Genomic DNA, 14,129 nt, shown 5'->3' with positions numbered 1-14,129 from the left:
GTGAGTCAAGGAAATTTGGCTCCAAACCAGATGGTTCAGTCTAAAGTAAAATAAAAATCAGGAATGGACAGGGGGAGTTAATCAAGATGAAGAGAGCATCCAACCTTTTATTTCGAGATGTGCTACAACCATTAACCTCACCAGTGAAGGATGATGGGAAAGAGGGAAAATGTTTCAGTGATGGTGTGGGAGGAACCTTGCTGCATTTCTCTCCTACTGCCTTGGCTGGAGGGGCTCCCTGAAGTAAGTCTTTAGCAGGCGGCCTTCTCTTCCTTAGCATAAAGAAAGTGGCACTGGGGTTGTGTTGCAACAGGATCCCAGTCTTTTTGTGACACAGCAATGGAAAGGCCATACAAGTTGTCACTGTGGCTGCCTTCCCTCTCAATTTCTGTTCCCTCCAAATTTGACATGCTCAATGCTTTCCCCAGAAGAGACACAATAAATCTTACATAGCATAAGAGCTGTTGAAACTGTCTTGGCTGGGTTGTATTGAATTATTTCTAATTATTAGGAAAACTTGGGTAACAGCCTTCAGCCTCGTAACTGGGAGCAAGTTATATTTCTGTACTACTTGTGGGTTTTTTCCTATGTTGTTATAACCAGAGGGTTTGCTCATTTCTGTCTCTCTCATAACTATTCTACAGACACAAAAATGGTGACACGTATTATAAATAATGACATACAAGCAGAAATTCCATTAAGCCCTGAATGGTATTAAAATTTCAATACAAATCATAAACATGACATCTCGAAAATGAAGATTAATTTCTTGTATTTTAGCTAGTTAGCACTTTTAAACAACATAGCTCTTTATGACTGTCTCATTATTTTGTGTCATTCATATAGGGGCATAGATGGTATTCAACAAGAAGTTGTCACTGTGATAGCCTAACAGGAAATGGAGCATGGCTCACTCCTATTGACAACATCCAGGCTAATACATATTTACATAAATTTACATCAATAAAGGTCTTTAAAATCAAAATCAAACTATCTTTACATGAATACGCAGAGATATTGCAATTTCATATTACCTTCTTCATGGGTTTGACAAAAGTGGCAGGAGAAATGTGAGTGAGTTGTTCATCTTGGAGCCCTCAGTGACATAGTGGGTTAAACTGCTGAGCTGCTGAACTTGCTGACCAAAAGGTCACTGGTTTGAATCCAGGGAGCAGGGTGAGCTCCCACTGTTAGCCCCAGCTTCTGACAACCTAGAAGTTCGAAAACATGCAAATGTGAGTAGATTAATAGGTACTGCCCTGGCAGGACGGTAACGGCACTCCATGCAGTCATGCTGGCCACATAACCTTGGAGGCGTCTATGGACAATGGCGTCGCTTCGGTTTAGAAATGGAGATGAGCACCTCCCCCCAGAGTTGGACATGACTCGACTTGATGTCAGAGGAAAACATTTACCTTTACTCTCCATATTGTGTGAGTATAGAACAGTATAAGAGAACAGAATAAACATGTGGTAAAGAAACTTGTAGCCATTTCAAACAAGCTGAGGGAGCCTGTCACATATACTTTCTTTATGTGGAATGCGTGAAGCAACATTGGGGTTATACCACCTTTACACTAATTAAATCCCAATAAACTCAATCAGTACTACTAGACTCCATAATCCAATTAAAGATTATGGGATTATAAGAAATGTTTTAATCAACCAGTTGATATTACTTTGATCTCTTCTTCAACTCTTTAGTGAAAGGAAGAGTCATTTAATTAGGAGGGAAGCTAGCTACCATGTGTCTGATAGGTACACATTTATTCTCTCTCATTCTCCTAACATTCAATTCACATATTAAGAAGAATGAGTCAACACAAATTAAGGCTGGCAATGTTTTCAGTGGCATCTATCAAGTCCATTTATAGCAGAGTAAGTAGGCAAGGTCTGAAAAAAATTGCACTGGATCAGTGTAATGGCTTTAGTGATGTGGAAGAGTCTGGACAGAGTAAGGACAGGAAAGTCAGTAAGTATGCGTGTGCAATGCAGCTGGATCTTGATGACTTTCTCTTAGTTTCTATTGCCCCATGAAACCTGAAGGATTTATATTTAGGTTGTATCATTATTATTTTAAATCTCTGTATATGATTGCCTTTATTTTATGCATGTCTAGGCCATTTTGTATTTATAGGTATTTAATATATGTATATTTTTATATGTGTGTGGTATACAATTCTGGGTGTTTCTTGTAAAAAAAGCATGATCTAAATCAGTGGTTCTTAACCTTTGAGTCCCCAGATGTTTTGGCTTTCAACTCCCAGAAACCCTAACAGCTGGCAAACTGGCTGGGATTTCTGGAAGTTCTAGGCCAAAACACAAGTTGAGAACCACTGATCTAAATGGACACATACTTCTCTTTTTTCTCCTATTTTATGGCCCTTACGTGATTGCTGTGATTCTAGTTAATAGTGAGCACTAAAGATGTAAAGAACTAAAATATGCACATGATCAGTCCTGAATAAAAGATCATTTGGGAGCTCTCTGCAAACTGTTCTGAATTTTCCAGAATGCATTATATATGGCTAATGAATCACAATCTTTGTTTACAGTTGTGGAGATGTTAGTTGCTTGCACCACATATGATAGTTTCCTCAGTGCAAAGATCATATCTAGTTCACCTGCCCCTAATTTGTTCAGCAATGGATAAGGATGGATGATGTTGGATAAAGATGGTGCTTGGCATAGCCAAGGGAGAAATACAAGAATAGGTAAAGCTGGACTACATACAGCTGAACTCAACCCAGCCTTTGGGAAGAGAGAGTAAAGCATGAAGCAAGAAGAGCCTATGGTTCCCAGGAGATAACTGGGCTTGCTGGGTTCCTGCCGACATGACATGACTTCAACACAGCCGACTCAGAGGGAAGCAATGCCAAAGCAGCAGTGCCACATCGCATTAGAAGCACTGGAACACAGGATGATGTTTAGGAGGAGGAAAAACTATCGTATCACAGCAGTAGGGCCCATTAGAACTGAAGCAGTCCCACTGGGGCATTTTATTTGCACACTTCAGTAGAGTGGACGCCAAAGGCTTCGCTAATGCTTCATGGGCTGCTAATTTCTTCTCTGACCCCTTTTGTTAAGGAGTGACCCCAGCCAGAATCTTCCTGCAATGAATGCCAAAGCCTGACACAGGTCTGGGTTGGGGAGGTGACAAAGAGGCCTCTGTGGCTTTAATCAGGCTCCAGTTTGCAGTCTAAGAACTGGGGAGAAGGAGGGGGCTCTGGCTCTCTAAAGATCTGGGTGGCACAATAAGGGAGGCCCGGGGTCTCCCATGGAGGCAGCCGAGCTGGAGCAGCCCGCAGAAGGCAGCTTAAAGAAATTGTCAGGCAGGAAGGGGAGGGAAATTGGGGGGGGAGGGGGGGAGGGAGGGATGGCTTTCCTTTGTGAGGTTCTTTAGAAAGGCAGGTTTTTCAGTGAGTGCCCCCATTAGATGACCCAATCAGGTCCTGGCAGATGGATATCACAGGCATGATGCTTATTCATAGCAGGGTACAACTTCTACTGCTCCATCTCCTCCTTCCCACCCTCCTCAGAGGCTTTCATCCATTTTAAGACTAATTTGTTTTTGTTAATGCTTTCTTCTCTCTCTTCCTCCACATGTCCCACAGACTGTGATTCCTACTGTAAAGCATCCAAAGGGAAGCTGAAAATCAACATGAAGAAGTATTGCAAGAAAGACTATGGTGAGCCACTTGTGTCAATGTCACTCTAGAATTGCTACATGCCTATCAATCTATATGTGTGAAAGGAAGTTTTAAAGTTGTGTTTCATTTCTGAAACAGAGGCAGCAATGGATCTCTGTTCTACAAGTGGCCTGTTATACAGTTGGCCCCAAATGATATGGACAGCCTAGATTCCAGGAAAACACTCGCAAAAGGGTTGCAGGTAACACTTGCAAAATGGTCACAAACAGTGGGGGTAATATAATCAAATGTTGGGGCAAATAAACAAGATTTTGCCCTGATACACCTAGTTTCAAATGCAGCCACAAGAAAATGTTGCTCTTCTGATCTTCTTGTTGTTTTGTGCTTTTGAGACATTTCTGATCTATGGCAATCCTAAGGGGAACCTGTCACAGTGTTTTACTGGAAATATTTGTTCAAAAGAGGTTTGCCATTGGTGTCCCATGCCCAACGTCACACAGTGAGTTTTATGGCTGATCTGGGATTTAAATCCTGGTCTCCAGAGTTGTGTAGCTAACCTGTAATATAGAAATAAGTAGTAACTGTCAGCTATTGATATACCTGTGTCTGAAGGCTGTATGCAGATCAAATGGGATCTGGTGGCCTTAGGGAACTTAGGGTTCAGCATCTGCATGCTGATCCTCATTTTGCTCATTTACAATTTTTACATCACATGACTTTTGACTTGGTGGGTAGAGAGAGAAGGAAAAGAAGGCATGGAATGCATTGAAACAAGGACAATAGCAGAAAGATTTCACTAATTTATTTCCCATCCATTCTCCATCTCATGATGTTGTTTCCTCCTGGTTTATTTCCTACTAGCTTGGGGACCCGGCACTGCCCGGGTCTTTATTGGTCATTGGATAAAGGTCACAGTGGTTTCAGTAAGTGAGTGAAGTTACTTCAAGTCCCATCATCCATGGTCCATCCTCCTCCAAACTGCACCAGGTTGTAGGGTGGGTCATGGGGACTCTATGTGCCAAGTTTGGTCTTGATCAGTCATTGGATGAGGGTCGCAGCGATCTCAGGAAGTCCCATCATCCATGGGCCATCCTCCTCCAAACTGCAGAAGGATGTAGAATGGGTAATGGGCACTCTGTGTGCCAAGTTTGGTCTTTATTGGTATCTGAGATGCATAATGGGTGTAGTGATCTATGGTATTTTTCTGAATGGTTTGTATTTCACCTTTAGATAGAAATGTAGATGATGTGGGTATAGAGTTTGTTATGGTGTGGGAAGGCACACTTTGCCCCTATTTCTTTAAGGAGCAGTATAATTGTATAATTGCCTTGTGGAACGTAGCAATTATGTTCATACCACTGAGAGTGTTTATTTTATTTAGAAGAAACGTTTTTAGCAGCCAGTGCTGAGAAGAGAATATTTATGGATTCCGGATATTTAGGTTACATATCATGATTCAAGTTATTTCTGTCTGTACTCTTCCACTTCTAAAAAACATTATGTGGGTAGATGTGATATCTGGAGCTTTCATGGCCTTCCTTAGAAACGTCTCCATTTAATAGGATTGTTCACAGGACAGAATAGCTGGAACATAAACACTTTCTGTGGATGTAGATAAAGATTACTTACTTAGGCAATCCCTCGTAGCCCGGGGATGATTGTCTTCCAGATGTGGGTCTTGGCAGTGGGTTTATACGTGGCTGTGATCCGCATGTTTTCCTGCAGTGAGAACATTGGTTTCCAGATGGAAAGTGGTCCTGAACAGGATGGCTTGATGCACCTTCCTCTTGGCATGTTTCTCTCTTTCACCCTCCATTCATGACTCTTTGAATTCCACAGCACTGCTGGTCACAGCTGACCTCCAGTAGAGTGCTCAAGGGCCAGGGCTTCCCAGTTCTTGGTGTCTATGCCACAGATTTTAAGACTGGCTTTAAGCCCATCTTTAAATCTCTTTTCCTGTCCACCAACATTACATTTCCCATTCTTGAGTTGGGAGTATAGTAACTACTTTGGAAGATGGTGATCGGGCATTTGGACAACGTGGCCAGTCCAGCAAAGTTGATGGTGGAGGAGCATCGCTTCAATGCTGGTTGTCTTTGCTTCTTCCAGCACGCTGACATTTGCTTGTCTTCCCAAGAGATTTGCAGGATTTTTCAGAGGCAGTGCTGATGGAATCGTTCTAAGAGTTGAGTGTGATGTCTGTAGACAGTCCACGTTTCACAGGCGTATAGCAGGGTTGGGAAGACAGTAGTTTTATAAACAAGCACCCTATGGATGTCTCGGTCCTCAAACACTCTGCTTCATTTGGAAAAATGCTGCACTCGCAGAGCTCAGGCGGTGTTGTATTTTGGTGTTAATGTTGACTTTTGTGAGAGGTGGCTGCCAAGGCAGCGGAAATGGCCAACATTTTCTAATGTTACACTATTAAGCTGTAGTTCTGGCATTGCAGGGGGATCGGCTAGTGACTGCTGGTTTTCTCGATGTTCAGTGAGAGGCTGAGCTTCTCGTATGCTTCTTCAAAGGTGTTTAGAGTGGCTTGTAGGTTGTCTTCTGACACCGCACAGATATGGATTACCATGGCCCCAATCAGCATGTGAACATGCTCCTTTCAAGGTAATCCATGTCCACAGACAGTGAAGTTACCTTAGCTCTTGGGGCCAGGGACAGTTTCTGACTTTACATGGAATTGTACCTTTTTGGAATTCAGAGATAACATTTTTCTCGCAACTATAATGTTAGCATAAAGAATCCAATACTTTTCCTGCATGGCAGAGGGATGGACTGCATGGCACATGTGGTCTCTTCCAATTCTATTATTCTATGTTTCTATCACCTTGTTACTCAGAAATGAGCAACAAAAGGAGGATGGAGATCCAGATGTTTCTGGGAAGCAAGAAAGGACTGGGCAGCCAGCCATAGAGGGAGTAAAAGGGGACTCTAGAAACAGACTCAGAGAACAGCTGATGAAGCTAATGAGAAAAGGAGGAGAGGGAAGGAGAGATAGCAAGAGGGAAGTGGCTTTACATGAGATATACATGGCCAGGCAACTGACACTCCCTAGCATCTAACAGAGAAGAGACAGAAAACAGCAAAGCACCTGGTGGCATCAAGGACAAATAAATGCTCTGTTTTTTGTTTTGTTTTGTTCTGTTTATTTTTTGTGGATCACAGAGCATTTTCAGAAGCATGAATTATCATCCTAAACTACCTCTCATGGTTAGAGAGTGATTGTAAACAATAGGGCCAGCAGGAAATGCTTAAGATATAAAATGCAAGCAGTGATAATTAAGTTAAAGCTGAACTGCAGCTATGGTATTTTGAAAGGAGCTTTGATGATAATACAAATACCACAGCAGTAGCAAATGAATGAACACTTATAATGTAAGAGTATCATTTCTGACATCAATTTAAGGTCACTTTCTTTGCATAAGACATTAGGCTGCTCATGCTATGTTAAGTAGAATTATTATGTTTAAGTTATGTAAAAGGACATTAATAGAGCAAAACATATATCATAGTGGAAGATAGTCAGCAAATGGCTCCTTGATGTCATTAAAGCATTTTGCAGCAGTGTTCCCTGTAAAGATATAAGGACTAAACTGAAATATGAGTTTAGTCTGGGGTCTGATTCTTAAGTTTGAGTCATGAGTATCATGAGTCTATTGTTGCTGCTGAGTTGACTGGGACTGTCTATAAGCAAGGACAGCCATACCTTCTGAGATCTTTATGAATTATGAATCCAAAATTGCTGGTAGTTCATTAAAAGCTTAATGGAGAGCTGTACAGGTAACAAGCAGTGTTCTTTTGAATATGTTGTGTAATAGATCAATTCTGGGCAGCAGGTTAGGCTTCTTGATCTGTTTTTCCCCATTTCATTGGATACATATTGTGGCCTGAGAGACACTTAGACTAAATCTTTACATTGTGAGTGTTTCAGATGAAACTGAACAAATATGGCAGTATCATAGTACTTAGCATATGCAATAGACATTGTGATCCCAGTGGAAGCTGGAAGTCATAGAATTATAGATTGAAAAGAGACCAAACCCCAGCCCAATCCCTTGCAATCCAGGAAAACACAATCAAAACACCCCCAACATATGGCCATACAGCCTCTCTTTAAAACCCCCAGAGAAGAATACTCCATCATGCTTTGAGACAGCAGCATCTTCCACTGCTGAGCAGCTCTTGCCATTAGAAAGCTCTTCCTAATGTTTAGGTGAAATCTTTTCCCCCCTGCAGTTTGAATCCATTGCTTCGTGTCCTGGTTTCCAGAGCAGCAGAAAACAAGCCCGCCCCCTCCTCAATGTGACATCCTTTCAAATATTGAAACACTGCTATTGGGTCTCCTCTCAGCCTTCTTTTCTCCAAGTTAAATAGACACAGCTCCCTAAGCCATTCCTCATATGGCATGGTTTCCAAACCTTTGATCATTTTGGTCACCCTTCTTAGAAATACTTAGAAACAGATAGTGGTCAGTGAGTGTCTGCCTAATATAAGGGGGTACTTAAGCAGTAAGACATGTAGTAATACTATGTTGTGCAGGAAATGCCACAAAACTCAGTTTCCAGGAAATTATCCATATTACTGTGTTGCTGCAAAAAAGACCAGAGGAGATTTGATATTTTAAAGGTTGCCAAGGGATGAGTTGCTTCCTGAATCGATTTCTGCAACGAGGCCCCACAGAGCTAACTGCCTTTCCCTGAAAACAGTAAATGCACTGTCATAACTGAATATTTATTTTGATTCTCACTGGCTACAGTTTCTTTGATTTGGTGGTTATCCTTAATACAATTTGGGGATCTGCAGGTGTTTGAGGTCAAATGTGAAGCACTTGTCATTAAAACAAAGTTTGCCCTTTGCCAATGTTTATTTCTGTCCAGATTGAGAAAATCCTTCCCAAGTTTCACAAGGCTCTTCATCTTTTGACGATGGGTCTATCAATGACAAAGATAATCCCTCCCTTAGTTTCCCTCCATTATAAGAGCAAGGAAACCCATTCTGACCATGTTGCATTTATATCCTAGGAGAATGTTTTTGAATGTAGCTTTCAAATAGTTATGTTTGTCAGTCTGTCAGAAATGTATGCAACATGGTATTCTTTGGGGATGTGCATATGCAAAGACCGAACAAGTGTTAAGATAATATTCTGTTATATATCCTTTTCTCACAAGGCCATTCCTGTTAACAGCCTAAAATTGTTCTCTTCAGAAGAACAGTTGTTTTTCTTGTGTATACAGGCAGCTTCTTACGCATTCATAGGAGCAAAGCTGCAGCAAAGGAAAGGCAAAGAACAAAAAGGCCCTCCTTTAATGCACACATCTTCTCCCACTTCGCCATGCCATGGCTACCTGCCACTGTAAGCAGGAAAAAAATCCAATGGTCATTTGCTGAGATGAACCCTGAATAATTTATCACCCATTTCCCATGGAAGGACAGGGTGCAGACTGGGCATGTGTGCTTGACACTTAGTGAGAAAGTACTGTTGTCTGTTTCCTTGCCAATCCCCCATTGTGAGAGTCAGGTGCAAAATCTTCTTGTTTAGACTTGCTTTTAACAAAAAGACAAACACGTTTCTGAAGTTTAAATTAGAAAGGCTCTCCTCCGTTTTTTCCACAATAAATATTCATTGCTTGGGCTATACAGCAGAGTCACGTGTCTATGAACAAACAAACATGAGTTTGGAGGCCACATCCAACCCAAGGCACTTCTTCTTCCCTCGGTACTCAATTCAGATCTTCTATTCTCTTTCTTCTTGTCTTCTGCAAAAGGGATGGGACATAGCTATTGAGTAGATACCTCTACTGTTTCAAAAAACGTTTCAAATATTGTGTCATAAAATCAGAAATGTCAGAGGTCACAAAAGAGGTGTTGGGAGGATTTGTGGATTCTGCAGCCCCACAAAAGTTGTCAGGAGATGGGAGTGTTTGGTGTGCAGGGTTTTCATTCTCAGTCTAAGCCCAGTAACAACTACACCTGTTGGCTCAGCTTAGAATCTATTCTTAAGAGAATGCAGAAGTTACACAGCACTCAAGTATTGCAAACTATTGCAAACCAGTAGTTGGGATGCTTTTGTGATGGCATTTCACGGACTAGAGCTGAACATTACTCTTCTCATGGCATGACCATTGGAGAACATAGGCAAGTCCAAGTCAGCGAAGTCTGGCTTGTTGATACACTTGATGGCTCTTCCTGTCATGTACATGAACAGGAAAGCCTAAAGGAAGAGGAGGGGGTACAGTTAGGGCCATCCTGTGTGCACCCTCATCTCCCTGTAAAATGGCACCTACAGTAATTAAAATTATGCAAAAAGGTCAACAAAAAGGGGCAGCTGGAATTTTAAGTCAATGGCAATCAAAACGAGTATATGAAACAACCCAAAAAACAACTGATGTATAAACTCAAAGGAGCAAAGCAGGCACAAGTCTTGCACGTATGACTACAAGAGAAAGTACCTCACAGATTACTGTGGTGTGGTAGCTTTTTCCTATCATGTCTTAAGATGAAGGCAGCATAGTGTTCAAAACAGTCTGGCTGTGAGGACAGTGTAGAGTAGGTTACACAGAAGGACAATAAAGACTTTTTATGGACTTCCCAGCAGGAAGCCAATTAGGAGACTGTTTGCCTGTACTTTATGGGATGATAGCAGCTCTGAATATCCTAAAAGGCTTTAATTAGTTTGGACATGGTTACTTCTCTTGTATGCTAAATTGGGTGCTAACATCTGGACAACTAGCCTCTATAGTGTTGCTATCCTCCTTGTAAGTTGTTGCTTGTAAAGGGGAAACATCATTTTTTTAAAGGAAAACCCTTGGGCATTTCGTTTTTTACACACACACACACACACACAATTACATTCTATTTTATTCTAAATTAAGAGCTGAAAGGTTTCAAATCAAATTTAAGTTCAACAGCCATGGAAATGAGCTGGCAGACTTGGGTAGTCTGTGGGAGGTTGTATGTTCAGGAATATGTAAGCAGCACGTCACAGGAAGCTAAGGAGTAGGATGTAAAGTGAGACACTAGTGAGGAAAGCAGTTTCCTGAACTGTGGAGGAGTGGTATCTATCTGCATTGTAGAAGTTTGTGCCTACCTGTGAAACTCAAGTTCTGATGCAAAAGAAGATGGTTTCAAACTGCAAACTAATATTCATTAGGTTTTACAGAGATGGAAAATGTGTGGTTCTCCAAGTTACTGGTCTGCAGTTCTTGTCATTTCTCACCATTAGCTATGCTTTGTTAGGACTGTGAAGAGCTGGAAGCTCATAATCTGAAACCTTATTTTTCTTCTGTGAATTAATGCTGCCTTATGCTTCTGACAAAATTGCTCTGGATCACCTAGAAGATGCTTTGAGAAGTGTTCTTTGTAGGTCTCCAGTATGCTTTTGTGATCAATTTCTAGCGAACATGAACCATAGAACCGCACTGGAGACCTGAGTGTGTCAGTGTCACTAGGGTTCTGGTATTCCAAGTTCTTTTTCAGAAAATGAAACTACATTCAAGGAGTTTGTGTAAAACACAACCCCACTATATATAGTTTAAAGGTATAGGGTCTAGAGACGAATTACATCCAGTGCCTCACCTCAAAACCTTTTAAACCCAGTGTTCAAAAATAATTTGGCCCCTTTTCCTGTGCAAGCTGCCAGTAGTGTCAGCCTAGATAGAAAGTCTGAATCAGGATTGCTTCCAATATATGCTGCACCAAAATATTCTTACTTTTGAGGTTTTCAATTATCCCTCTTGTTTGCAGCATGGCGCCTTTATGTAGTACTCCAGCTTCATTTTATTTATGAAGAATGCTGACCATGATTTGTCACTGTGGTCAGCTCATGCCTGGTTTTCCTTACAGGCACCAATAGGCATGAGTGTTGAGGAATAATCCATGTAAGAGGGCTCATTATGCAGCTGCACAACTGTATTATCATCATCATTTACAGATATAGGCTACCCTGAATAAACTTGTAGAGTTTTACAAATCTGTTTTGCACAGTAATTTTGTTAAGTGCACCCATGCATTCATGACTGCTGATAAAATATGAGGAAAAGTGATATGAACTCAAAACTACAGCAAACTAATGTTGGTATGCACCCAATTTTAGAAATTCTACCAGTGAACGTGGAAAGCAGCCTGAGTGAAAGAGAGGGCAGAGCCAGAGTCTAATAAAGAAATGGAAGTGGGGTGGGAGAGTGGGGATTTGCTCATCCCCACTTTGCACTTGTTTCTCATACTGAGCACGTCTGATGTCTGGGCTTGAGGGAGATGTGGGTGAATTCATAAGTAGGCATGGAAAAGAAGCTGAAGCGGCAAGAGCACAATCAGGCACAACTTTGGTGGGATGCAGGGACACCTTTCTGTTTCCAGGTAACTATGGCCTTCTAGGCAGGTGAGATGTCACCTGGCAGGCAAAAGGAAGGCAGAACAGTTGACCCTGAGAACGATTACGCAGTGGTGTGCCTGGACTGGGAAAGGAATTTATTTTAAGAAATGCTTTCCCTGCATCCTGGGCTACACAGTCTCTTAATTCGGAAGTACTGTTCACACCATTTCTCTTCTTGCTGCTTTCTCCTCTCTCTGTGTGATTTTAAAGATATGTTTTGCCTGGTGAAGATGCCACTGGACCTTTGAAAGCTTGCATAACATATTTTGTGCACTTCAGTTGGCCAGTTAAGGTATTGCTGTTTGTGGATTTTGTATTTTGTTGTATTTTGCTGAATGGCTAACATATTACTTCTAAATATATTCTTCTTCCACCTCTCTGTGTGTACATACCTCCTTCTTTTCTAGTTACCAAATATAAGGTCAGACACAATTTGATCTTCCATGCATGAGACCAACTAATTAAGGACCCTTCTATATTGCCATATAATTCAGTTTCTGAATCCAGATTATCTGATTGGAAGTGGATTATATGGTAGTGTAGATCCAGCCTAAGTGACAGAGGTACCACTCTCATTCTTGGTATTCCCCTATCAATACCTTCCGCCTTTCTACATCAATGTTTAACATGTATTAAGGAGGAGTTGTTTGGGGTGTGAGTGTATGTGTGTTTGTGAGGGGTGTCAGGAGAGGGTCCTGTCCCAAAAGGTGAGATCATCCTGCCTGCTGCAGCTTTCTTTGGAAAAATCCTTCTTTCATTGAGGCTCTAGTTAGTCATCCTCTTTGTTGAAAGGTACCTTGGCAGCAACAGATGGAAAAATAAAAATATGTTTTCAAAAGACTTTATAAAAAAAAGTATTCCACATAGAAGCCCAAAACTCCTGGGGATAAAGCTGAGGAGGGAGAGGAAACACATGCTGTTCTAATAGCAATTCCTCCAAACATATTAATATGGTGCAGCCATATTTCCCAGAGTGGCAGTCAACTGTGACAGGTTCCTGGGTGTAACAGGATCCATCTGCAGTCTATGAGTAGCTGCGTGATAAAGGGAAGCCATGAGAAAACATGTCCTGGTCAGATGGCCATAAAACTTGTTGGGGGGAAATGAATTAAAAACTGCAGAGAAGGAAAGTGACTGGATGGGTCACACCTTTTGCAAAAAACAGAGATTAAACCTCATAAATCTTCAATATTAAACTCAAATGAAACAGGTAAACCCCATAAGCCTTCTAGCCCCAGTTCAAAAATAAGATTTTAATAATACTGACAAACTTTGCTCTGGAGAGGGTTGAAACCAGAATGACCTGACCTAGGCTTAGATAGTTTTTAAGAACAAAGAACTATAGCAAACACATTTGCTCGGAGTCTGCAGACATCTGGAGGGGATGGGAAGGAAAGGAACTCCAACAACTTTATTGATTTCCCTTGTTCCCCAGGCTTTGGTTTCATTTGATAAAAGTAGATTTTTTTTTTAGGAAGGATTGTCTTGAAATTAAACTTCTGGAATGTTCAAGCTCCAATGGTCAAGATTATGATCAGGTTTAGCTGTCTTGTATCAATGTAGTAATCATTTAGAATGGTAAAGGATTTTATAATTTAGCTCTCTAATATTGCAAAATGGGCATGGTGCCTCAACATGCATATGGATCTTTTTGTGGAGAGATTTGGAGTGAATTCTTATAGTGCTTACAAGTAAGTTACAGTAAGTTCAACGGGAATTACTCTGCATGTAATTGTGCAGAACTGCAGCCTCAAATAATGAGTATTTTGCCCCAGATTGTCACCCCCATGTTACTGTAATTTCTCAGATGCCTAAAGAGTTATATTGCCACCTCGTGGCTGGTTACTAGTGCATGGAAAAACAGAGCCTTGACTTCACACCCATTGTGTCTTGAGAGAGCAGCACTCTACAGATTCTTGTAAAGAGAACCAGGGCTGGCGGAAAGAATGCCAACCCCAATGCCTTCAGCATAATTAAGTCACATTTTGATATAAAATGTTATCTTTTCTATTCCTTTCTGATATAGACATTTCTTTACTACATTACTTGTGCGCACACAATCGCTGCCAAAATAGTTCTTCAAGTTCTTCTTGACCCATTTC

At 41.2% G+C, this 14,129-nt stretch overlaps 1 protein-coding gene across 3 annotated transcripts in view; it reads left to right on the top strand.

The window, feature by feature from the left end:
- Nucleotides 1-14,129, top strand: part of LOC132768518 (netrin-1) — a 165,820-nt gene that overhangs the window by 140,617 nt on the left and 11,074 nt on the right. For all 3 annotated transcript variants that reach the window (XM_067463823.1, XM_067463824.1, XM_067463825.1), the window contains one exon: nucleotides 3,615-3,689. In XM_067463823.1, coding sequence (XP_067319924.1) covers nucleotides 3,615-3,689 — 75 coding nt within the window. The remainder of the gene's footprint in view (nucleotides 1-3,614; nucleotides 3,690-14,129) is intronic.

This window comes from Anolis sagrei, chromosome 2 (assembly GCF_037176765.1).
Source record: "Anolis sagrei isolate rAnoSag1 chromosome 2, rAnoSag1.mat, whole genome shotgun sequence".
NCBI classification, from domain to species: Eukaryota; Metazoa; Chordata; class Lepidosauria; order Squamata; family Dactyloidae; genus Anolis; species Anolis sagrei.
The sequence above is the reverse complement of the archived record's forward strand: the minus strand, read 5'-3'. Positions and strand labels throughout refer to the sequence as shown.